The sequence below is a fragment of the Planococcus citri genome, chromosome 1 (genome assembly GCF_950023065.1).
Source record: "Planococcus citri chromosome 1, ihPlaCitr1.1, whole genome shotgun sequence".
In the NCBI taxonomy this organism is placed as follows: Eukaryota; Metazoa; Arthropoda; class Insecta; order Hemiptera; family Pseudococcidae; genus Planococcus; species Planococcus citri.
The window spans coordinates 26391514-26415086 of record NC_088677.1 but is presented as its reverse complement, the minus strand read 5'-3'; the positions used below and the strand labels follow the sequence as shown (position 1 = coordinate 26415086).

At 36.8% G+C, this 23573-nt stretch overlaps 1 protein-coding gene across 3 annotated transcripts in view; it reads right to left on the bottom strand.

The window, feature by feature from the left end:
• Window positions 1-8093: 8093 nt before the first annotated feature.
• The window catches only part of LOC135850096 (uncharacterized), a 47874-nt gene continuing 32394 nt past the window's right edge, over window positions 8094-23573 (bottom strand). For 2 of the 3 annotated variants that reach the window (XM_065370820.1, XM_065370821.1), the window contains exons 3-4: window positions 12008-12133; window positions 8094-8480 (exon numbers count right to left, since the gene is read on the bottom strand). In XM_065370820.1, coding sequence (XP_065226892.1) covers window positions 8302-8480; window positions 12008-12133 — 305 coding nt within the window. In that variant the 3' untranslated portion in view covers window positions 8094-8301. The remainder of the gene's footprint in view (window positions 8481-12007; window positions 12134-23573) is intronic. The other variant, XM_065370823.1, reaches the window with a different exon arrangement.

The following is a 23573-nucleotide window of genomic DNA, read 5'->3' as shown; positions in this document are numbered from 1 at the left end:
AAAATCGCGTTGTGCTTTTCTTCAAAATCGCGTTTTTTTAATCACGTTGTTTTTTTTATAATCGTGTTGTGCTTTGTTTTTCGAAATCACGGTGTGCTTTTTTTTCCGAAATCCCGTAGTGCTTTTTTTAAAAAAAACTCGTTGTGCTTTTTTGAAATCTCAACGTGCTTTTTTTGTTTTTTTTTTTTCTGAAATCGCGTTGTTTTTTTTTCATAATCATGTTGTGCTTTTTTTCAAAATTGTGTTGTGCTTTTTTTCCAAAATCACGTTCTTTTTTTCAAAATCTTGTTGTGCTTTTTTTTTGAAATTGCGTTGTGCTTTTTTTTCAAAATTGTGTGGTGCTTTTTTTTTTTGAAATCGCATTCTGCTTTTTTTCGTAATTGCGTTGTGCTTTTTTTCCGAAATCGCGTTGTGCTTTTTTTCAAAATCACGTTTTTTTAATCACGTTGTTTTTTTAAAATCATGTTGTGCTTTTTTTTTGAAATCGCGTTGTGCTTATTTTTCTGAAATTGTGTGGTGCTTTTTTTTTGAAATCACCTGCTTTTTTTTTGAAATCTCGTGCTTTTTTTTCAAAATTGTGTTGTGCTTTTTTTTTGAAATTGTGTTGGTTTTTTTTCAAAATTCTATACAACAAAAGCAGGTGGCTACCCTTAGTAATCAAATCTCAACAGTCATTTGCGCTTTGGCTGTGCTCCAGAGAAGTTCTATCCGCATCCCGTTATACATTCGAGCTTTCATTATTGTACTGTGCTTTCAATATTGCGTTGTGCTTTTGATATCACGTAGTGCTTTTTCTAATCACGTTGTGCTTTTTTCAAAATCACATTGTGCTGTTTTCAAAGTTGTGCTTCATTTTCAAAATCTTGTGTGCTTTTCTTCAAAATCGTGTTTTTTTATCACATTGTTTTTTTTTCATAATCACGTTGTGCTTTTTTATCAAAATCGCGGTTTGGGTTTTTTTTGAGATCGCACTGTGCTTTTTTTCCGAAAATGCGTGGTGCTTTTTTTTTGTAATCTCGTTGTTTTTATTTTCCGAAATCAAGTAGTGCTTCTTTTTTAAATTCCTGATGTTTTTTTTTTGATATCGCGTCGTGCTTTTTTTTCCAAAATTGTGTGGTGCTTTTTTTTGAAATCGCGTTGTGCTTTTTTTTCAAAATCACGTTGTGCTTTTTTTTGATATCGTTGTGCTTTTTTTCTGAAATCGCGTTGTGTTTTCTTTCTAAATCGTGTTGTGCTTTTTTGATATCGTGTTGTGCTTTTTTTGGATATCACGTTGTGCTTTTTTTTTGAAATCGCGTTGTGCTTTTTCTCAATTGAGTTTTTCCCATGATTGCGTTGGGCTTTTTTTTCAAAATCGTGTTGTGCTTTCTTCAAAATCGCGTTGTTTTTTTGCGAAATCGCGTTGTGCTTTTTTTTCGAAATCACGTAATGCTTTAGTTTTTTGAAATCACGTTGTGCTTTTTTTTCAAAATCGCGTTGTGCTTTTCTTTCCAAAATCGCGTTTTTTTCGTAATCGCGTTGTGCTTTTTTGTTGAAATTGCGTCGTTTTGCTTTTTTTTTCAAAATCACGTTTTTTTTTGAAATTGTATAGTGCATTTTTTCCGAAATTGCGTTGTTTTTTTTTCATAATTGCGTTCTGCTTTTTCTTCGGAAATCGCGATGTGCTTTTTCTTGAAAGCGTTTTTTTTAATCTTGATTTTTTCCATAATTGGGTACCTAGTGCTTTCTTTTTCAAAATCGCGTTGTGTTTTTGGGAAATCGCGTTGTGATTTTGGGAAATCGCGTTGTGATTTTTTTCAAAATCGTGTTGTGCTTTTCATCGATGTTGGGCTTTTTTTGTTGAAATTTCGTTGTGCTTTCAAAATGAAAATCGCGTTTTGCTTTGGAAATCTAAATCGCGTTTTTTCAAAAATCGTGTTGTCATTTTTTTTAAAACCGCGTTGTACTGTTTTTCAAAATTGCATTCTATTTTCAAAATTATGTAGAGCTTCTTTTTCGAAATTGCGTTGTGTGTGCTTATATTCTCAAAATCGCGTTGAGCTTTTTTTTTTAAATTGCGTTGTGCTTTTATTTCAATATCGCGTTGTGCTTTTTTTTTAAATTCCGTAGTGCTTTTATTTCGATATTGCGTTGTGCTTTTATCACAAAATCGTGTTGTGCTTTTATCACAAAATCGCGTTGTGCTTCTTTTTCAAAATCGAGTTGCGCGGTTTTTTCAGAATTTTGTTGTGCTTTTTCCAAAATTGCGTTGTTTTTTACAAAATCCCGTTGTTTTACTTTCAAAATTGCGTTGTGCTTCTTTTTCAAAATTGCATAGTGTGTGCTTTTTTTAAAAGATCGCGGTGTGCGTTTTTTCCAAACTGCGTTTTTCTTTTTTTTATGAAATTTCATTGTGCTTTCAAAACAAAATCATAATTGCGTTCTGCTTTCAAAATCCTAATCGCTTTTTTTCAAATTTGCGTTGTGCTTTTTTTTTGAAAATCGCAATGTCCTTTTTTTTAAATCGTGTTGTGATTTTTTTTCAAAATCGCGTTCTATTTTCGAAATTTGCGTTGTGCTTTTTTCAAAATTGTGTGGTGCTTAAATAGGCTACGCACACTGTTACAGCTGCGCTTTAGCGCAGCTGTCTAGTTTTTTTTTTGCTTCGAACTGTATACTGGATTCGCTTTTCTTTACGTTAAGTATTTCAAGTGCTGTAGTACCTAATGAAATGAAATGAAAAAGGGGTAGGTAGGGGGGGATTCTTCATTTCTTTAATTGTCAATCAATCTTATAATATAATAGATTTATCGTAAACTCGTGTAAGATATTTTCGATTAAAAATTTTATTCAATTTGAAGAAAGAAAAATGATTTCAAAAATGTGCCATCAGAAAGGGTTAAACCTCTAAATTTAATGGCTGAATGGTGCTATCGAGTGCCTATTAATCTTCATCATGCTAGTCTGATACGTTATTTCAAAAATCCAAATATGCAGTTTGGTTTCTTCGTATTTTTATTTCACAAAAAAATACGTAGAACGAGTCGAAATTTTTTTGTAAAAAAAATGATATGACGTAATTTCTTGTTTGTTTGAAATAAGCACAAACGATAATCTTTGCCCACGATAACTATCATTATTTTCTTTTTATAGCGAATATTTATAATACGAATGAAAATGAATTTGTGTCTTTGGCGAAATTTGAGTAAAAACGAATCTCGTAATGTAGAACAAAATCTCAAACTATAAATAAATTCGATCGGTTTGTCGTATTTTTTTTTTTCGTGAGTAGGTAGTTATTAAGGTTAAGATGATTTTTAAAATTTACTCCGATTTTATGCCCCAGGTCTTGTTCCTGATAAACATTTCACCCACTCGCGTTGTGTTATTTTAGGTGTCCTGTCTGGCTTTATATGATATCATTTTCACCTAAATAAGAAATTGAAATTGAAATAAACTCGATATACATATCTCGAGATTATGAATGAACACCTCGAGCCAAATTTTTATCATTTTTGGCAAAGTATCGATACGAGTACAAAATACCTAAGTACCTGTAAGTTAGTCTGAAATTTTTAAGATTTATTGAGATATTTGATAAACAAAATTTTGTATGGCTGAAAATGAAAATACAAATAGAACGAGTTGAAGAGTTGATGAATATTTATTTGCTTTTCGCTTACGCATCCGCAGAGGAAAAGGAGGGAATGAAATTCTTTCAACGTGAAGGAATTCCATTATATACCTAGATATTCGTTGATTTTCCAACCTTCCTAGACTAACGGTATGATTACCTATTCCCTCGACTAAAACTGAACAGACGTTATAAAATTACAAAACGATTAAAGAATCGAGGAAAGGGGTTAATTTATTTCAGCCTTTGCCGCTTTTCGGCTTGACGTCAACGTCTGTTCGTTCATTGGATCGCGGTGTAAGCCGCTAAAATTCATTCTTACTCGTCTCACTTACCTTCTCCAGTGTTAACTTTTGCGAGTTGCATCGTATATCATGGTCGTTATACGATACATATCCAAGGTAAATTTATTATTGGAAAAGTTCATTTTTCTATTTATTCCTCATCGACGTGGCTCGAGAAATTTTGCCACAAAACTGCTAGCGTCAAGTTGTGGAAGTTTTCAATTAAGTATTACTAAGTATAACCGTGATATGGTAATTCAATATTTCGTATAGTTTCAATATGTCGATTAGTTATTTAACCCTTAAAGACCCAGGCTAATCCTGAGATGTTGTGTGAAAATGCTTTCAATTTCCTGAATTAGATCATCACAAGCATCACTTTAACCCAAATGTTTGCCCCCCAGCCCCTTAAAGCCGTCTCGTAAAAGCCGTACCGATTTATTTAATTTTCCTTGAAAACCGAGAAAGCAAAAACCCCAATGAGGTCAATCATGGAACTGAATGATATAGTATCATTAGGTGTACTGAATGAGTGAAAGCATATCTCCAAAGAACACCCCACCCCTTTTTGGGGGACAAATTTTCAAAAAAGTTGGGATAAAAAAATTGGACCCATGCTCCATTTTTGGATAAACATATTGATGGTAGACCCTTCACAAAATGAAATCATGAAAGGTGTGAAAATGGTGGACCAGAGCGATTTTTTGAAAATTTGATTCGCTTGTCTCGATAAAAACCCGAAAAAACAGAGCATGAATACGCAAAGTACATAATATGGGAAATATTATCAAGTAGGCTTGAAATGACAGAAACAAGAATTGAAAGGAACACAGATGCTTTTAACAGCACATAAGTTCAGATAATCTACAATCCACCCATCAAATCTGTTTATCACTCTGTGGATATTCTTTCTCGATATTTGTCACCAAATAGTTACATCCTACAAAGGTTAGCAGTATGATTGTTTTTCTGCAGAAATATCGAAATAGGTTTATCAACCACTTTGAAAAGCTTTACACAGTCAAATTGCAGCTGTCTCTGGCATTTCATAATGTTGAAGCATTCATGAAGAAGTCACTATCCCTCCCCGATCATTGATAGTGAAGTTGTACATCTTGAAAATTGCTTGAGCAGAATTCGTTGTTTCCAATCATAATATTTCATGATGTTGAACTACACTATCAATGATCGAGGAGGGATAGTGACTTCTTCATGAATGCTTCAACATTATGAAATGCCAGAGACAGCTGCAATTTGACAGTGTAAAGCTTTTCAAAGTGGTAGATAAGCCTATTTCAATACTTCTGCAGAAAAACAATTGTACCACTAACCTTTTGCGGGATGTAACTATTTGTTGACAAATATCGAGAAAGAATATCAACTTCAGCAGGAATTTCTCAAAACATTCAAAAGTTCAGAGTTGTGGTTGAACAACAGTTGAAAGCTTTTTACTGAATCTCAAATCCCCTGAATCCTGTAGTCATAAGCTGGACACAATCTCATGATTGTAAACCTCGACTTCTGCTCGTGCAATTTTCATGATGTAGAACTACATTATCTATGATCTAGAAGGGATAGTGACTTCTTCATGAATGCTTGAACGTTATGAAATGCCAGGGAGTGCTGCAATTTGACTGTGTAAAGCTTTTCAAAGTGGTTGATAAACCTATTTCGATATTTCTGCAGAAAAACAATCATACTGCTAACCTTTGTAGGATGTAACTATTTGGTGACAAATATCGAGAAAGAATATCCACGGAGTGATAAACAGATTTGATGGGTGGATTGTAGATTATCTGAACTTATGTGCTGTTAAAAGCATCTGTGTTCCTTTCAATTCTTGTTTCTGTCATTTCAAGCCTACTTGATAATATTTCCCATATTATGTACTTTGCGTATTCATGCTCTGTTTTTTCGGGTTTTTATCGAGACAAGCGAATCAAATTTTCAAAAAATCGCTCTGGTCCACCATTTTCACACCTTTCATGATTTCATTTTGTGAAGGGTCTACCATCAATATGTTTATCCAAAAATGGAGCATGGGTCCAATTTTTTTATCCCAACTTTTTTGAAAATTTGTCCCCCAAAAAGGGGTGGGGTGTTCTTTGGAGATATGCTTTCACTCATTCAGTACACCTAATGATACTATATCATTCAGTTCCATGATTGACCTCATTGGGGTTTTTGCTTTCTCGGTTTTCAAGGAAAATTAAATAAATCGGTACGGCTTTTACGAGACGGCTTTAAGGGGCTGGGGGGCAAACATTTGGGTTAAAGTGATGCTTGTGATGATCTAATTCAGGAAATTGAAAGCATTTTCACACAACATCTCAGGATTAGCCTGGGTCTTTAAGGGTTAAAATCCTGTTTGACTATGTTTTATTTTGCCGAGTAAAGTGCGAGTGAAGTATTTTTTTTTTGCTGCAATTATTGCCAAAAAGTGATGTTCTTTTGTACCAAACTTGAAAAAAGTTTTGCTTTTTTACCAAAATTTCAGAAAAAGACTCGCATTTTTGTGTCACAAGTTGCAAAAACAGTTCTGTTTTTAAATTCAGGGTGTCTAACGGCCATGAAAGTCATGAAAAAGGTTATTAATTTTGCTTGAATTTTTTTTAATCCCATAAAATGTAAAAATTCAATAAATCAAAAATTTGTCCAAAAAATCAGAAAAATGAAAAAACTTAAATACCTAAGTTTTAATCCTGTAAAAAATGGCAATTCTGTTCGACAAGTAAATAGACTATTATGGCTATTTACATGGGTAAAAAATGTGAAAAATGGGTCATGAAAAAGTCATAGAAAAGTCATGATTTTTTGTCCGAGAGTTTCGTTAGACACCCTGTAATTTTTTTTTGCTTCTCTTTGAAAACAGAGAAATTTCGACTTGAATAAGTATGCACTCTCCCCTCTCCCTTCTGATGCATTTGATAACATTTCCTCCTAAAGGTCTTGCTTTTTTGCCAAAATTACAAAAATGTCATAGAGTCTTTTCCATTTATGTTTCAGTTAAATTTCAAAATTTTCAAATTGTGCTCTTTTTTTGATAATGAAAAATTTTTTACCCAAAAAAATTGTGTCATAATAATGTAATCTGACCTTTTTCCCTCTCCCCTCTTTCCCCAAGTTTAAACTTTCAATGAAAGAAATGACTTCGAAAATTTTGTCTAAAAGCATTTATTTTGGCAAAAAACAGGACTTTTCAGGATAATTTTGGCAAAAGCAAGAATTTTTCCCAATTTTGACAACCGAATTTTTTGAACATTTTGACAAAAAGTAGAAGTTTTCTTTGGCAATTTTTATAAAAGTTGAGATTTTTTTATAATTTTGACAAAAAATGGAACTTTTTTACAATTTTAACATACATGAGATTTTCTTGACAATATTTTGGCAAAAACAGAACTTTGCAGACAATTCTGGCAAAAAACATCACAAGGACTTCTTGGGACAATTTTGGCAGAAGCAGGAATTTTCACAATTTTGGCTACTAACAAAGTTTTTTGGTCATTTCCGCAAAAAATATTAGGGCTTCTTTATTAACGTCAAAAAAATGCATTTTTCGACAATTTTGCCAAAAATGATTTTTTGATAATTTTGGCGAAAATAGGATTTTTTGAAATTTTGGCCAACAACAGGGTTTATTTGGATTTTTTGGTAACGTCAAACGAAACAATTGCATAATTTGAAGAATCTCATCTCCCGTCTTTTCCTCATGTTCTCTTAAATTAATCGTCAATTCGCTTCTCGATAAAAACTCTCGAATATGCAAATACTAATACGCAATGTTTTAAACCTCGTGAGAAAAACAACCCTATCGATCCATTATCCAGAACCTTTGAATTTCATTTAGTCTACGCCACGAAAGTGAACATGGCAGTGGCAGATCAAGACTTGAATTTTGTTCATCAGAGAAAAGCTACAGACGAGAACAAGATGATGTTTACCCCTTTTCGAGAGTTATACTCCGTCAAATGGTATAATTGAAGTAAAAAGTATAGGTTATGATTTTTCATATTAATACATCGACCATTAATTATCACTCTCTTCTGTAAAAAAAAAAAAAAAAAATGAATAAAAAAAATAAAACACGAGTGTTTAACTCTCTAAATTCGGGGTTTCAATACGAATTAGCTGCCCTTTTTTTTTTTACCCTTTTGCCATTCATCTACAGTACCTAATAAAACTGATGATGGAAAAAATGATGAAAAAAAATAAATCCATTTATTTAACCAACTAATTAACATAAAAATCATTGTTTACAAGGTTCCTTATTGTTTTTTTGTATCAAACGCGCGCAGTTTTGAAGTTATGTGTGTTTGTGTTGTTTTTTTCCTTTTTATATTATTATACACAAATTGACAAAGCAATTTTTTACATCGTGTAACGTTGACCGGAATTTATGGCCGTTTAACCCCAACGAAACGGCCTTCCCATAATTTGTATTCTGTTGAACGAATTCGGATCGGATCTGGAAGTGAAAGGAGATCGAATAACGTGTCTGCCGTTTCCACCATTTAACGTATTTAACCGAAATGGTTTCCATCGCGATAACATTGTCAGTGCTCTTTTTTCGTATTTTGGCGAATCTGTAAAAAAAAAAAACACAACAACGTATACGAATAATGAAAATTTTAGAAATTAATACTCGTTTATTTTAGATGTGGAAAAAAATTGCTGGAAATGAATTAGAAAATTCATTAACGTCGTCGCCGAGTTTTAAATTAGCTCAAACGTTCTATACGTGTCGGCGTTTGAAACAAGTATAATTAATTAAGAAATGGACCGCAGTGGAAATGTCGCGTGTCTCAAACATTTGCTTAAAGGAGGTTTTTTCTCTGCTGTGAATTTATTTCCTGTTCATGTCGTGTGGTTAATGAAATTTCTCCATTTTCGAATTACCTACCTTCCCACCAGAAAAAGCTAGGTAAAAATTATCAATTAAGAAGAAATTCTACTCAGGCAGGTGAAAATTGAATTTTATTTGATAAAATTGTCGCTTATTTTTTTCTACAGCATGAAATTGAATGGTTCCACCAGAAAAGGGCCTAACTGAAAAAATGGTGATTTGAGAAAAACGCATTTTAAACATTTGAATATGAATATCATATAGAAAATACTAGAACAACATGCAACTTATTATTTTTTTTCATTCCGCATACATTGAAGATTCAAAATGATTCTTTACTTTTACTTTTCTGCAATAAAATACAAAGAAAACACTGAAAATACAAAGTGGACAATTAGGCCCTTTCATGTGAACCTACTTTTTCGATGAAAAAATGTGCTGAATCGCGTAATTTTATTATGTAAAAGGCAATATTTTATAACATTATAACGAAGTTGGGTTAAAATAGGTCATTTAAACGTTCTCAACAACTATTTTGTAGAAATTTATTTTTTCCTTAAGAAATTCCGCATCACTGAAAAATTACGAAAAAGTTACTTTTTTCTGTAAAAAATGGCGTACCACTGATAAGTTATGAAAACCAAGCGCAAAACATAGTAATATCGCAAACCACCAGACTCCCAGAGACAATTGGTGAGAAATCGGCGGAGGTGTCCGACTTTGGCATTCAGTTGTGGCGGCCTGACTATAGGTTGCGCTATGTAACGAAGTGTGGTAGGTGTAATTTCCACTGTAGAATCCATTTTTGCGATTTATTATAAAAGGGCCTAACTGAAGTTAGGCCCTTTTCTGATGGAACCATTCAATTTAACTTTAACTCTGTGTAGGTAGGTGTAGAGGCTTAACTATTTAGTTCAATGGAATCCTATGGGGGTAGAGAAGTCAAACGCGAATACGGATACGATGACGACGAGAATTTTTTTATTTTTAACAAATTTTCTCTGGGTAGCGGATGAATAGCTATTGTCGTAGTGATTTAGTGAATGATCAGTTATTATCTCAGAACACTTCATTTTCTAGTCGCATTCAAATTACAAGATTAAGGTACTTACAGAGGCTTATAATTTCAGGGTGTACTTTTATCAAAAAACTATTGTAGCTGCTGGCTACCCAATTGCACATTTTGAAATTGAGGTTTTCTGGTAAAGGATGAAGAAAAACTCTCCTTATTTTTCAAGGTTTTATTATTACAAAGATCTTTTCAAAAAGTACATAAAACTGTTCATCGCCTGATGATGAAAAGTTGTACTTTTTGAAAAGATCTTTGCAATAATAAAGGCTTGAAAAATAAGAGTTTTTCTTTTCCAATATTAAGGTTTTCCCTCAAAAATTTAATTATAATACTTGACAACTCCTAAAAAAAAACATATCTAAGCGACAGAATAAATTTTTTAATTTATTTTCACGCTTTCTGGAGAAATTTTGAAATTCTGGTGCACTCAAAAATCGCTCTGGAGGGCTCGAATTTTCAGAGTGGGTCGAAATGGTGAAATTTGGATTCAGGGGGTTGGTGTTAGACAAAGTACAGTCAGTCGTGTAAATTTCAAAAACTCTCCCTGGAACAAAAATTTTTTGATTTTTTGAATTTTTCCATGTTCTGTACCTACTGATCCTGAATATGTACTTAGATTTACTGGTCCAAACATTGAATTGAGGTGCCCCCTCCACCAAAATCGCTTCAAATGTGAATAAACTATTTAAGCAGGTTGAGAATAAGTCTATTTTGATTGATTCCACTCCTTCTGGAGAAAAACCAAAACCAAGAAATAACCAAATGAAAATTTGTTTTGTGCAAAACTCAAAAACCAAAAATAAAGAATATTTGATCAAAACCAATTAATCAAAACCCAAATAGGTATAATAAATTTAAAATTTAAATCATCAAAATATGTGTAATGTTTTGACTTTTATGCATTAATTGATTAGTAGAAATGAATACAATAATTAATAATACTAATATGTACTACCTAGAATTAGGCGGCATAATGTGATAATTGGCAGAAAAAAACTGAAAACTGAAAACTGAAACCAAAAACCCAAAAAACCAAATAAAAGTACATACCAGAAAACTATAAACCAAAAACCAATTATCAAAAGGTGAAAACTGAAGTGAAACCAAAAACCAAAAATTAATTTTGTACCGGTAGGGGATGCGCCCGCAGCTTCCACCTAGAGGGAAGTTGTGTTCCTGTCGGAGTGGCAGCACTGCTTACGAGTAGTGCACTCTATCGAAGTAGTTCGAGATGCGCCACTCCGAGCTTCGAGCCTTGAAAGCTCGTTAGGTATATTTTCACTGGTGCTAGCGTAAGGTAGCAAGTTCAGAGCTTCCGCTTGTAGTCGATACTACAAGTGTATTTTATTCAATAATGTGTAGTGTATTTTATTATAAATCTTCGCGTGTGTTATACCAGAGAAGTGAATAAAATATTACGAACATTTAGCGGTCTTATGATCATTTATGAGGTGTCTCAACATCACTGCAATTTGATATCTTTCGCAAGGATATCGGGCAAGTTTTAGGTTCCCTGGGCTTACTATATGCACGCTGGTCTTGCGGAGGTCTCCCTCAAAGTAAAGATCTCCCAAACCACAACATATTTGGCGCCCAAGCGTGGTTCTCTAACCCAGGGCTTTTCAAAATTGCATTTATTGCAATATTTAGGCGCAAGCAGAGACGTTTTAGTCGAAAATGAGGCACACCGCGTGTTCTCAGGCCTAGCCTACAATTGCGCTCGTAAGACGCAAATTGCAATTTATTGCATCGGAAAATTGTTTTCCATTTGAGGTTTCACCTCACAGAGACGATTCGAAGAAATCGCGAATTTTTTTTATCGTTTATTCGGAAAAATTTCGGTCCAATTTGGTCAACCAGGCGACCAATCAGTCAACCAGGCGACTGCAACGATCAACCAACGGTCAACTTGGCGACCTCAACGTTCATCAGAACAGGTACGTGAGATTTAATTCTCGAAAAAATCGCGAAAAAGTGTCGAAAATCGCGTAAGAAATAGAGCTTTCATACCAAGTTCGACAAGCTTTGGTTTGGAAAAACCGAGCACAGTTGAACAAGCTCGACACGAAAGCTCAAGGTCAAGCGTCGAACGTAGTAAAAGCTTGTACCACGTACCTGAAACAGAGAAGTTACAAGTTCGATAATGGCTACGAGTAATTTGGAATATTTATCGGATGAATTTCTCGAATTATTACCTGAACGGATGCGACGATTATATGAGATGACGGCTGAAAATAATTCTCCAAATCCTGGAATTGACAATTCGCGACGATCCAGTTTTCCATCGATTAACTTGGATACACGTGTGACACAATTGCGACCTGAAATCAGAGAATATGACAGTGACGGCGTAAGTCAGAGATGTGTAAATGAAAATCAGAGATGTTTAAATGAAAATCAGAATAACGGTAAAAAGCAGCTAAGACGTTCGACCAGAAATGCTGCGAAAGATGCTGATTTTCGACGCCGTGAACAACTAGGAATTCAGAAAACACCTAAATCGAAGCCACCTAAAATTAGAGATCGAAAATTATTGCGCAGCTTGCACGAGAATATTTTGGATCAGAGAAGGGAATGGCGAAGTGCTGAAGTTCAGATCGATTCCCAGGAATATCAGGAAGCACTCGAGGATGGTGATTTGGATTTTCTAAAAACCGACTTAGACGAAATAGATGCGAATGGTGCTGACGAAGCCATAGCTGGAAGCAGTGCACTACTGTCAGGATTTGAAAATCCTGATGCATCGATAAACCAAAATGAACTGGAATATGAACTCGAAGATGAAATAAACCGATCAGAGAGATGTTTAAAAAATATTGCTGAATCCAAAATGGCCCAAATTTGCAGTTTTGATCCTGTGAATTTTGAGAAGAAAATTGATTTGAAAATTGAGAAAAAACCTGATGAGCAATATCCAGCGCCATTGTCTCAGGACGAGTTAATTTTTCGAAAATGGGCCTATGCTGCGTCTGACAATCACGATAAAAATGAAGACACCATTAGCAGTCGAGTAGTTGACTCTGAAAAGGCGATTTCAAAAACCAGAGACAATGTAGGTCACCTATATCTCGAGCTACGTGCTCAAATGGCCAGAATGAAATTAGATCTCAAAAAAGATCACGAGAAAAAGATCAAGGATCTAAGATCAGAAATGAGAGCAACCTTTAGAGCCTACAAGGAAACTACTGACCAGGTACTCACCTCTCACGTGCTCATTATGAATAAAATGAAGGAGAGAAATATGTACATGAGTAACCTGATGCATCAGATCCAAATGCAGTACTTGGAAGATCAAGAAAATATGCAGATCGAAAGAGCGGAGTATTTATCATGGAAAGATCACGTTGACGGTTTTGTAGCGGAGCTTCATGATCCAGAAGAATCACCCTACCAGCCCCCTGTTGTGCCCACAGTTGTGCACAACGTAAACAATATCAATGCCGATAACACTGCCAGTCGCAGCAGTGTAAATCCAGGCAAAGGCGCAGATCTTTTCCGAGGAAGGAGAGGATCTAGAGATCGATCAGGGTCCCCCGCCCCCTACAGGGGCAACACTGACAATGACAGCCGCAGTAACGAGAGATGTGGCAACAACGGTAGCAGTAACAATAGCTATCGTACTCTTGATAACAGACCTAATCGCGATAGATCATCTTCAAGAGAATCACGATCAAACAGAGATGATAGAAACAACGATCGAGACCATCGAAATGATCGAGATAGCAGAGATTACCGAAGCAACGATCGAGATAACAGAGACAATAGAAACAACGATCGAGGCAGCCGTGATCGACGCGATAGTTACAATGATCGACGAGATAACAGAAATGATCGAGATAACAGAGATGATCGAAATAGCGACCGAAGCAGCGATTATAACAACAACAATCGTAACAGCTTCGACGGCAGTAGCAACAGTAATAACCATAATCGTGACAACCGAGATGATCGACGAAATGATCGACGCGATGATCGAGCGAATGATCGAAACGGAAACGATGATGATCAAGAAGTACAGATTGATCCTAGATGGATTCAGGCAGAACGTGAGCAGCAAAATAACCCCCCAGAACGCAGATTAAATTATAGAATCAGGTTTGGAAATTCAAATTTCAACATAAGACCAGACAGATTGCGTGAATTTGGGGTAAGATATTCGGAAGAAAATAAGTACCAAGTTTACAACTTTTTGCACCGATTTGAAAGGCGTATGCAGCCATACCAAGTATCCCAAAGCCAGTATTGCGATGCCCTAATGGTCCTGATTGATGATAAGCTGATTCATATGGCACCTTGGAAAGATTTACAAGAAAACAATACTGATTATTATCAATTGAGAAAAGATTTCATCGATTGTGCTTGGGGTCCTCAGAGACAAAATGAGGCTAGAAATCACTTCAGAAATATGCCAGTGTGCAAAACATCTTCGACCACACAATGTTCAGAATTGATGATATGGCTGAAAGTACTCAAAACTACGAATTCACCATTCGAGGATATCATTATGATGATATACTACAAAATGACACCCAGTCTCAGACCTCGTTTCACTGAGATTGAATTGCAAGATATCAATATTTTTGAGAAAAGACTGAATGGAATGACTCGCGTTGAAGAGTTTGCTCAGAGACCACCTGAACCAGAAAGGCCTGCTACTCAGGCTCGAAATGTGCAACAAAGATCAGAGAATCGTCGATCCAGTTTTGGCGGCACTGATAGGCGCTCCAACTCATACACAGTGCGGAATAACACCAATGAAAACAAAAGTGAGCGCACAACTGACAAGTATAAAAAGCCTAGTTACGATAAAAACAAAAGTCAGCCCAAATCAGAGACTACCAAAACTTACCAAAAAGACAGAAAAGACGAGTCTAAGTATAAAAAACCGAAGGAAAAGACACATGGTGTTAATCAGATAAATAAGGAAGAAACACCATCAGAGAATGAAAGCTCAGAGGAGCAACAATCTCCCCCCACCTCACCTGAGGGATCAATTGATTCAGCAGGATTGCCGTCGGGAAACGAGTAGCTGACGCGTGCAAATTAGCACAAGTGGAGCAATTCCATGAGCTACCACAAGAAGAGTTTGAACTCATTGGAGATTCACTCGCAGTATTCTTAGCAAATATAATACCACGACGAAGGCCTGAAATCACTCAGCCCTATCTCAAAGAACAGATCAACATCAGCGATCTGAAAACAGCCATCAGAGCAGCCACCTTTACGAAGAAAAAAGCCATTCTATCACTGGCTCAATATGAACTGAACTACTCAGACATGGCTTCGAGTGTTGTGAAAAATTATGCGAAGCAGATTATGGAGAATTTAAAGCAGAAAGGATTTGAAAAAATCATTTTGCTGTTTCCACTGGTAAAGCCAAAAACTTCTGCGAGCAACCCAGTATCGATGGACAAGTACTTTGCATACAGAAAAGCGCTAGAGTCACTGGAAGACGATGTTGTGTCATTTTGGTGGTCTCCTGCTGCCTTATTTTTGGATTTGAAAAGAGACTCACAAGATCAGTCTAAACGTCAGTTTCGAGTTGATAAAGATTACAACATGATGCCAGTGATGCATAAATTCCATTTAAGCAGAAAAAATGGCAGATATTATCCAAGATTTGCACGCAAAACAGAGCTGTTCCAAGAGATGGATAAAATGTACAATTACGATTGGCACCAGAAGAAACCTCCTGAGAATGGCACTGAGCAACATGGCACTCAGACTGAAGAGAGTAGAGAAGTTATAACTGAGGAAGATGGCTTGCAATATGAAGTAATAAAGAAGAAAACTCTGATCGAAAAGAAAAACTCAGACATTCCTAAAAACATCGAAAAGGAAGTCGCTGATGCTGTAAAGAAAATAGAGAAGTTAAAAAGGTTCATGAAACCTCAAGCGCTCCAAAAGCTACTCAACAAGATAGGAATCCCCTCCCCCCATGAGGAGGAACGAAACTTATCAGAGACGTTGCAAACACCTGTAAAATCCGCTGGGGCATCGGAGAAGTTAAAAATAACAGTCAATCACGTGACTGGGGCAACGCCTAAGCCCCCCAACTCAACACATGTGCCTCAAAATACAACTCAGAGTGCACAACCGACAGCAGGAACTTCGATGAATTTAATCCAGCAACCTATTACACCTAAACCACCGCTGCGCAGAGAGGAAATTGAGGCTCGAGTCAGAGAGCAAATCCTCAGAGAAAAAGACAAATTTGACACGTGTGTAGTGCCACTTACGATGGATGGCATCACTTATCCAGCGCAGCTTGATACCGGGGCAACTCCCAATGTCATATCAGAAGAGACTGCAAACACCCTGCTCAGAGATCACTACGATAGCATTCAGTACATCATGCTGAAAAAACCTATTGTGTGCTGTTTGGCTGACGATTCAAAGGTAGAGACATACAGATATGTGATTGTGCCAAAACTCAAATTTGGAGAATGCGAGCTCAAAATTCCATTTTACATTATGAAAGGGTGTAACCAGACTTTCATAATTGGTACCAAAACCATGAAGGTACTTGGAATTAAGACTGATGTGGAAAACAAAAGAGCCACATGCTGCCCTCCAGGCCAAGAGAAGATTGAAACACTCAACTTTATGACCGAGGAAGAGTACAAAAAGAAGATTACACTCAGACGAATCAGAGTAAAGAAAAAGAGCGTTGAGCAAATCGATCACATATCCAAAAGAGCTAACACAGCTGATAAGTACCAGGAAATGGAGCCTGAAGACGTGGACGATGGTCCAGAAATATTTTTGGAAACACTGAGGTCGGATTTGGAGCAAGCTGTAAATGAAGAAACCATTACGAAGAAACAGGCTAAAAAAGCATTTGACATACTCAAAGAATTTGCCTGTGTGTTCAGCAAATATCCTGGAAAATGGACAGGACCGCCGATGAAATTGAGATTCAAAGATCCCAAGAATATCAAAAGATTCCATGGTCCAAAGTACACTCCATCTAATAAACAGATGCCACTTGTGAGAGAAGCTCTCAGAGTGATGATAGCCAAAAAGATCGTTGAACCTTCGACCTCACCTTACATCAATGCTCTAGTAGCAAATATCAAGAAAAATGGCGAGGTGAGATTGTGCTTGAATCCTATGGAATTGAACCCTATACTCGAAAATGATTATAATGAAGCTCCACTGCTCGATAGAATTATAACAACAGATGGACGTGCCAAAATGTATTGTTGCCTAGATTTTGTGGCAGGATTTTGGCAGATGGTACTACATGAAGCATATAGGAAATATTGTGCTTTCATCGTAGATGGAGAAGTCCACCAGTTTATAAGGGTGCCATATGGATTAAAAGTTTCATCTGCATTATTTGTGAAAATGATAAATACCATTATGAAAACAAAAAAAGGCAGAACGAAGTATGTAGACGATGTGCTACTCAAGGCGATGACTTTCGAAGAGATGATGGAATTACTAGTTGATACACTAAAAATAATCAGAGAAAATGGACTTAGGCTCAATCCAAGAAAATCAAAGTTTTTCAAAAAGAGCATCAACCATCTTGGTTTTCAACTCCAGCCTGGGGCAATTTTGAAGCAAAACAAAAAGCTTCAAAAGCTTGATGAATTCAAGAAAAAGCATACCAACAAGAAAGGTGAATTCAAACTCAAAAATGAAAAAGAAGTTATGGCATTTTTGGGAATTGTTGGATTCTACAAGCGCTTCATCGCAGATTATCAACAGCTAGCAGTGCCACTTTATGAAGTGACTCGAAAAGAAAACTTCAAGTGGGGTGAAGAGCAGCAAAATGCATTAGAGATGTTGGAAACTGAGTATCGTAAAGAATTCAAATTAGCTACTCCCATTGATGGTGCAGATTTCTATTTAGAAACGAGTTTCACCCAAGATGCCATGAATGCGGTGGCATACCAGAAAGACAAAGATGGCGTAGATCATGTTGTGCTGTTTGTGAGCAACACATTTAAAGAGCACCAAAAGAAGTACACAATAATAGAGAAAGAGATGTACTCGCTCGCGAATGCATTAAAAAAACTTGAAATGTGGCTTCATGGATATACTGTGCACGTCAGAAAGGACATAATGTCAGTTGTGCACCGATTTAACACATTGGCTCAAATACATCGCAAAGCAGCGGCGTGGATAACGCATTTCAACTGTCACGATCTTGTTTATGACCTGCCAAAAAGAGTTGGAAAATGGTGGGATAGACAGGCACCTGAATTGACATTATACAGCACGAATTGGACTCATATGGTGCCACTTGGCGTTGTTTACAAAGATTTGGTCAAGGAGCAGTTGATTGATTGTCTTAAGAGGCTGGATTTGTACCAAAACAGAGATGAAAATTGGTCAAAAGTCATTCGGAGACTTCAAGCAGACGAGATTGACATGACTTCTAAGCAGAGAAAAGCGAAGAAACAGCTCGAGAAAAAATATGTCATTTTGGAAGAAGAAGAAGGTGTCAAAGTACTGCATCGAATCAGAGAAGATGGATCTAAAGTGCCATGCATGCCTGATGAGTTGTATAAAGATACCATAATGTACTTACATGAAGAGTATGGTCATGTGGGAGCTGCCAAAATTGACTCGATATTTCGACGCATGTATTATTCGCCAAATGTGCCAAAATCTGCCAAATTGGCCACAAGCGAATGCCTCGATTGCAAACATAATAAGAACTTTGGGCAGAAAAAGAAGCTAGAGTATGCTCAAATTGAAGCTTATGGCATAGCAGATGTACTATCAGCTGACTTAATTGGACAAATTGCTAACAAGGCCAGTGATCCAAAATACATGCTAGTCGTAAAGTGTGTATTCACTGCCAAAGTTTGGCTCAAAACCCTGATTGTGGCTACTAAAGAAGAGGTCTCAAAAGCGATGAAAGAGATACTCGAAGAGATAAAGAAACTGGGGCACAAGGTGCGCAAAGTGATCACTGATAATGGTACTCAATTTGTTAGTGATACTTGGAATGATTTACTCAAATCCTATGGTGTGAAAATTGGCCATACCACCAAGTATAACCCACAATCAAGCTTAGTGGAAAGAACAATGAGAATAATTGGCGATAGGCTGAGAGTAAAAATCAACCAATCAGCTGAGGACTTTGATTATACTCATCATGGCTGGCACAAATATGCCAAACAGGTGGAAAATGAGATAAATAACACACCTACAGAATTCGGAGTAAAGCCAAATGAAGTTTGGGGAATTCCTGATAACTTGGCTCAAGATTTGCCAGTGCCTAACGCTGGAATAAATGCCAAATTTGAGTTGAGTAAATTACGAGAAGAGCAACGTGCCAACAATGTTCCATCTATAATGTCAGAAGAAGCTCTAAAACTCAAAATGGACCCAAAAAAGCTCATTGTTGATAAGAAAGGATTTGTCTGGGTAGCTGTAGACGGAGCCTGTTCCCAAAACGGTACAGATGAGGCAATAGCGGGTATCGGAATCAGTTGGACACCTAGTGGAGACTTTAATGTTTCGGAAAGAGTTGTGCACCCAGAATACAAAAATTCGAATAATTTGGCAGAAATCATTGCGTTGATAAAAGCGATGGAAATTGCCCTAAAAAACCAGATAGAGAAGCTCAAAGTATTTTCGGATTCCAACTACTTGGTCACTGCAGTAAATCACAATTCAAAGAGATGGGTAGAAAATAACTGGAAAAATACCAACAAAAAACCAGTTCATCACAAAGCAGCGTTCCAGCAGGTCATTGAACTCTCTAAAAAATTCAAGGAGTTCGAGTTGAGACATGTAAGGGCGAGAAAATATGACCACAATAATTTCGTAGCTGACAAATTGGCCAGAAAGGCTGTCTATACTCAAAAAGTGGTTGATGAGAATATTGAAAATATGACCCAGCAGCAGGCTTTAGTGAATTTCATTCGCGAAAAAAGAATGCAGCAGAGAATAAATAATGAGGTCGCCTTCAATAAATTACATGGGCCCCCTACCATTTTTGAAAATGGTGAATTGGTCATGTTAACTTCTCATCGTCTGTCATCATATGAAAAAGGACTTTCAAAAAAGCTATTTCAAAAACGCTATGGTCCATATACAGTCGAACAGCATGTGGGTAGCAATTGTTACATGGTCAAAAATGTAGCTGACCCTACCGACGAGCAGATTGTTAACACTCGCCAAATGACGTCATACCTCAATAAAAACCAGTTGGAAGAACTCAAAAATGACCTAAAGCAGAGATCAAAATTCGACAACAGAGATTTGGTGGAAAAAATCAGAGATTTTTCGAAGAAAAAAACCACAAGTCAAAATGCTGAAATGGAAGAAGAAAATACTGACGAGGAGGAGGTCGATGACCCCAGAGATCCGGAATATTTACCAAGAGGTTCGCGAAAGCAGCCTGAAAAAACCCTGGAAAAAATTCGCCAAAATTGCGAAGCAGAGAGACCTAAAAGAGATGTTACAAAACACGATGCAGAGTTCCGCCAGATAAAAAAGAGATTACGAAAAAAGCTTCCCCCCCTCCTAGAGAAAAAGCTCGAAGATTGTCTCAAACAAACGTTTCCGGACGAAGAGGAGTACAAAGAGAAGAGGGAAGCGGCGCGGGAGAGATATGAAATGCGTTCGAGAACGAAGCAGGTACCTACCAACGCTGAAAGCTCGAACTTGCGAGATAAAAATGCACCGGATGGCCTTGATAATCCTCGTAACAAAAAGAAGCGAAAAAAGACCGTGAATTTTATTCACTTAGAGATGTTGGAAAGTTTCGAACGTGTATATTTTGTGAAAGCTTTCACAAGGTATCAACCAAGGCCAAACTAAGTGAGAAATGAGCTTTTGTTGCGTTCAAGGCCAACTACTTTTAGTATGTTTGTAGATTAGTATACTTTCATATCCGAGTGCAACATTTTGATAAGATTATAAGATAAGTTAGGTACATTTAATTTAGGTAATTCGCCATTTTGTAAAAACTCACCTATTGTTAGGAAATTTTCGATGCACAACCGGTACTATCCTAGCAGTCATTCGTTATATTGATGCTGTATTGTGCAGAGCGGTATTTTTACGTCGTTTATAATTTAATGTATTTACTTGTTTAGAACAGGCGGATTATCTGTGTTTGTTTTTTTTTATGTGTTGTTGCACTCGGAATAAATTATTTTTCATGGTTACTGTTTAATTGTGACTAGATTATTTATTTGACTTTTGTAAATATGTGTAAAGTTTTTTTTTTCTGCTTCCAAGAGAAATTGAAAAATTCGCGTGAGAGTGTGTTGAGGAACTTTGATCGAGAGAGACGAGAGAAAGCTTTCAGTCGCGAAAATATGAGAGAAGTTGCAACTTTCGAACTCGAAAAATTTGTAACCGGCCAGCTGTCAGTGTACATAGACAAATGTTCCCAGCTGTCAGTGGAGATAGCCAAATGTTCCCAGCTGTGTGTGGGGATAGCAACGAGCGAGTAGCTGTCCGTGACGATAACGCGGGACCAATCCAATACAACACGAGAGAAAACGAACGCAACATGATCTAAAGTTAACAAGATCACTTGGTACGCGAAAATAGAGATGAAAAAACGAGGTACTTACTTCAGCAGAGATGAGAAAATATCGTTGAAATACCTGGAACGGAGATAAACAGAGATTAGCAACAGTCAACATATGAGAATTTTGGAAAATTTAGCAGAGAAGTTAGAAATCTACCTTAGTGTTGAGCTGACTCAAAAACAGTCACTTCCGTTCAGTTCCAGTGAATTTATTTCGACGCCGATCAAATTCGGGAAAGTTGCTGCTGGAAAAGAAGAGTATCATCGTTAGTTTAACATCTACAAATACGATATGGAACGCGTAATTAATTAAAAAAGTACCTGTTAATTACTCCAGGAGAAGAGTTCATTGATCTCGTGTTGGTAAACAAGCTATTATCACTCCGGCGAAGCATTTTTACAAGTGGCAACGCACCTCAACGCGTATTTTTTGCGCATTTTAATTTGCACTCATTTCTCTGCTTTTTATGTAAATATTTTGTGTTTGTGAATTTTGTGGCATTTTTTAGCGACTAAGTGTAACCTGTTTTAATACTTATATGACAAATTGTTTGCACCTAAGGTAATTTTAAGTCGCTAGTGCCGTGAAAAAGCAGCAGAGATGTTTCAAAATTGGAAATTCGACTTGTTGGAAGTCATGGATGGATGCCGAAGAACCTAGCTATTCAACATCTTGGAAGCTGCGGGTTCATAGAAGCGGGGCAGAGGGGCCCTACCGTCCGTTGTCCGATTGGCCAAGTTTTGGCTTCAATGATCCAGCATCTCCGATGTCCACGCTGTTCAATGGAAGCGGGGCATATGTACCGGTAGGGGATGCGCCCGCAGCTTCCACCTAGAGGGAAGTTGTGTTCCTGTCGGAGTGGCAGCACTGCTTACGAGTAGTGCACTCTATCGAAGTAGTTCGAGATGCGCCACTCCGAGCTTCGAGCTTTGAAAGCTTGTTAGGTATATTTTCACTGGTGCTAGCGTAAGGTAGCAAGTTCAGAGCTTCCGCTTGTAGTCGATACTACAAGTGTATTTTATTCAATAATGTGTAGTGTATTTTATTATAAATCTTCGCGTGTGTTATACCAGAGAAGTGAATAAAATATTACGAACATTTAGCGGTCTTATGATCATTTATGAGGTGTCTCAACATCACTGCAATTTGATATCTTTCGCAAGGATATCGGGCATGTTTTAGGTTCCCTGGGCTTACTATATGCACGCTGGTCTTGCGGAGGTCTCCCTCAAAGTAAAGATCTCCCAAACCACAACAATTTATTTCAGTTCTCAACCCCTGTGGTGGAATTAAGGGTTCAGGAGGAAAAGACACATCCCGGGAAATCAGGGTTGCGGAACGATACCGATACCGAAAAACCAATACCGGCAAAACCGCCTAATTTTTGAAAAAAATTGAAAAAACTGAAAACCGATACCAATAAGTTGACAAATGAAAAACCGATTTAGAAAATACCAATATAATTTCAAAATCGGTACAAAATACCGAAAACCAATACCGAAATTATTTTAAAATCTAGTATTTTGGTACTCATTTTTGCATATTTCTGCAAATGAAACAATTCCAACATCAAACAAAATGAGTTTATTCATTTCAATGATCACTGGGGGGGGGGGTCTTTCATAAAAGCAATTACGCGCATAAATGCTCCAAAAATGTGATCTCAGTTTTAGGTGTCTAATCCATCGACCTTTTATTCCTTATCTGGACCGCTATTCCAATCAGAAATCATGCGAATATTTGATGCAAACTTCCAACTGTTCCAAATCACGTTTTTTAAAGAATTGAATACGCGGGGTAAGGTAACTTCCATATTGGACTATATGCTGGGTAAGGTAAGGCAATAGACGAGTTTGCGCAATGCGCAGAAGTGTTCTTTAAAAACATGATGTGGAATGTTTGCATCAACTAAATAGCAGTCCAGATGAGGAGAATAAAAGGTCGGTGGTCTAACCGCGTTTTTCTTGTCAATAGGGGTGTAGCCTGTTCAACATCTACTGCGACGACATGATTAAAGAATGGTTGAAAACCCAGCCAAACCCATATCAATACCCTGCTGTTTGCTGATGATCAGGTAGTCTTTGCTGACAACAAAGATGACTTGCATAGAATGATGTACAACCTTCAGAAAGTAGCAGATAAATATGGAATGAAAATATCATCATTAAAAACAAAAATGATGGCCTTTGAGGGGAAAGAGCCAATACACAATAAATTTGTTGTAAATGGACTGCCGGTAGAACAAGTCAGA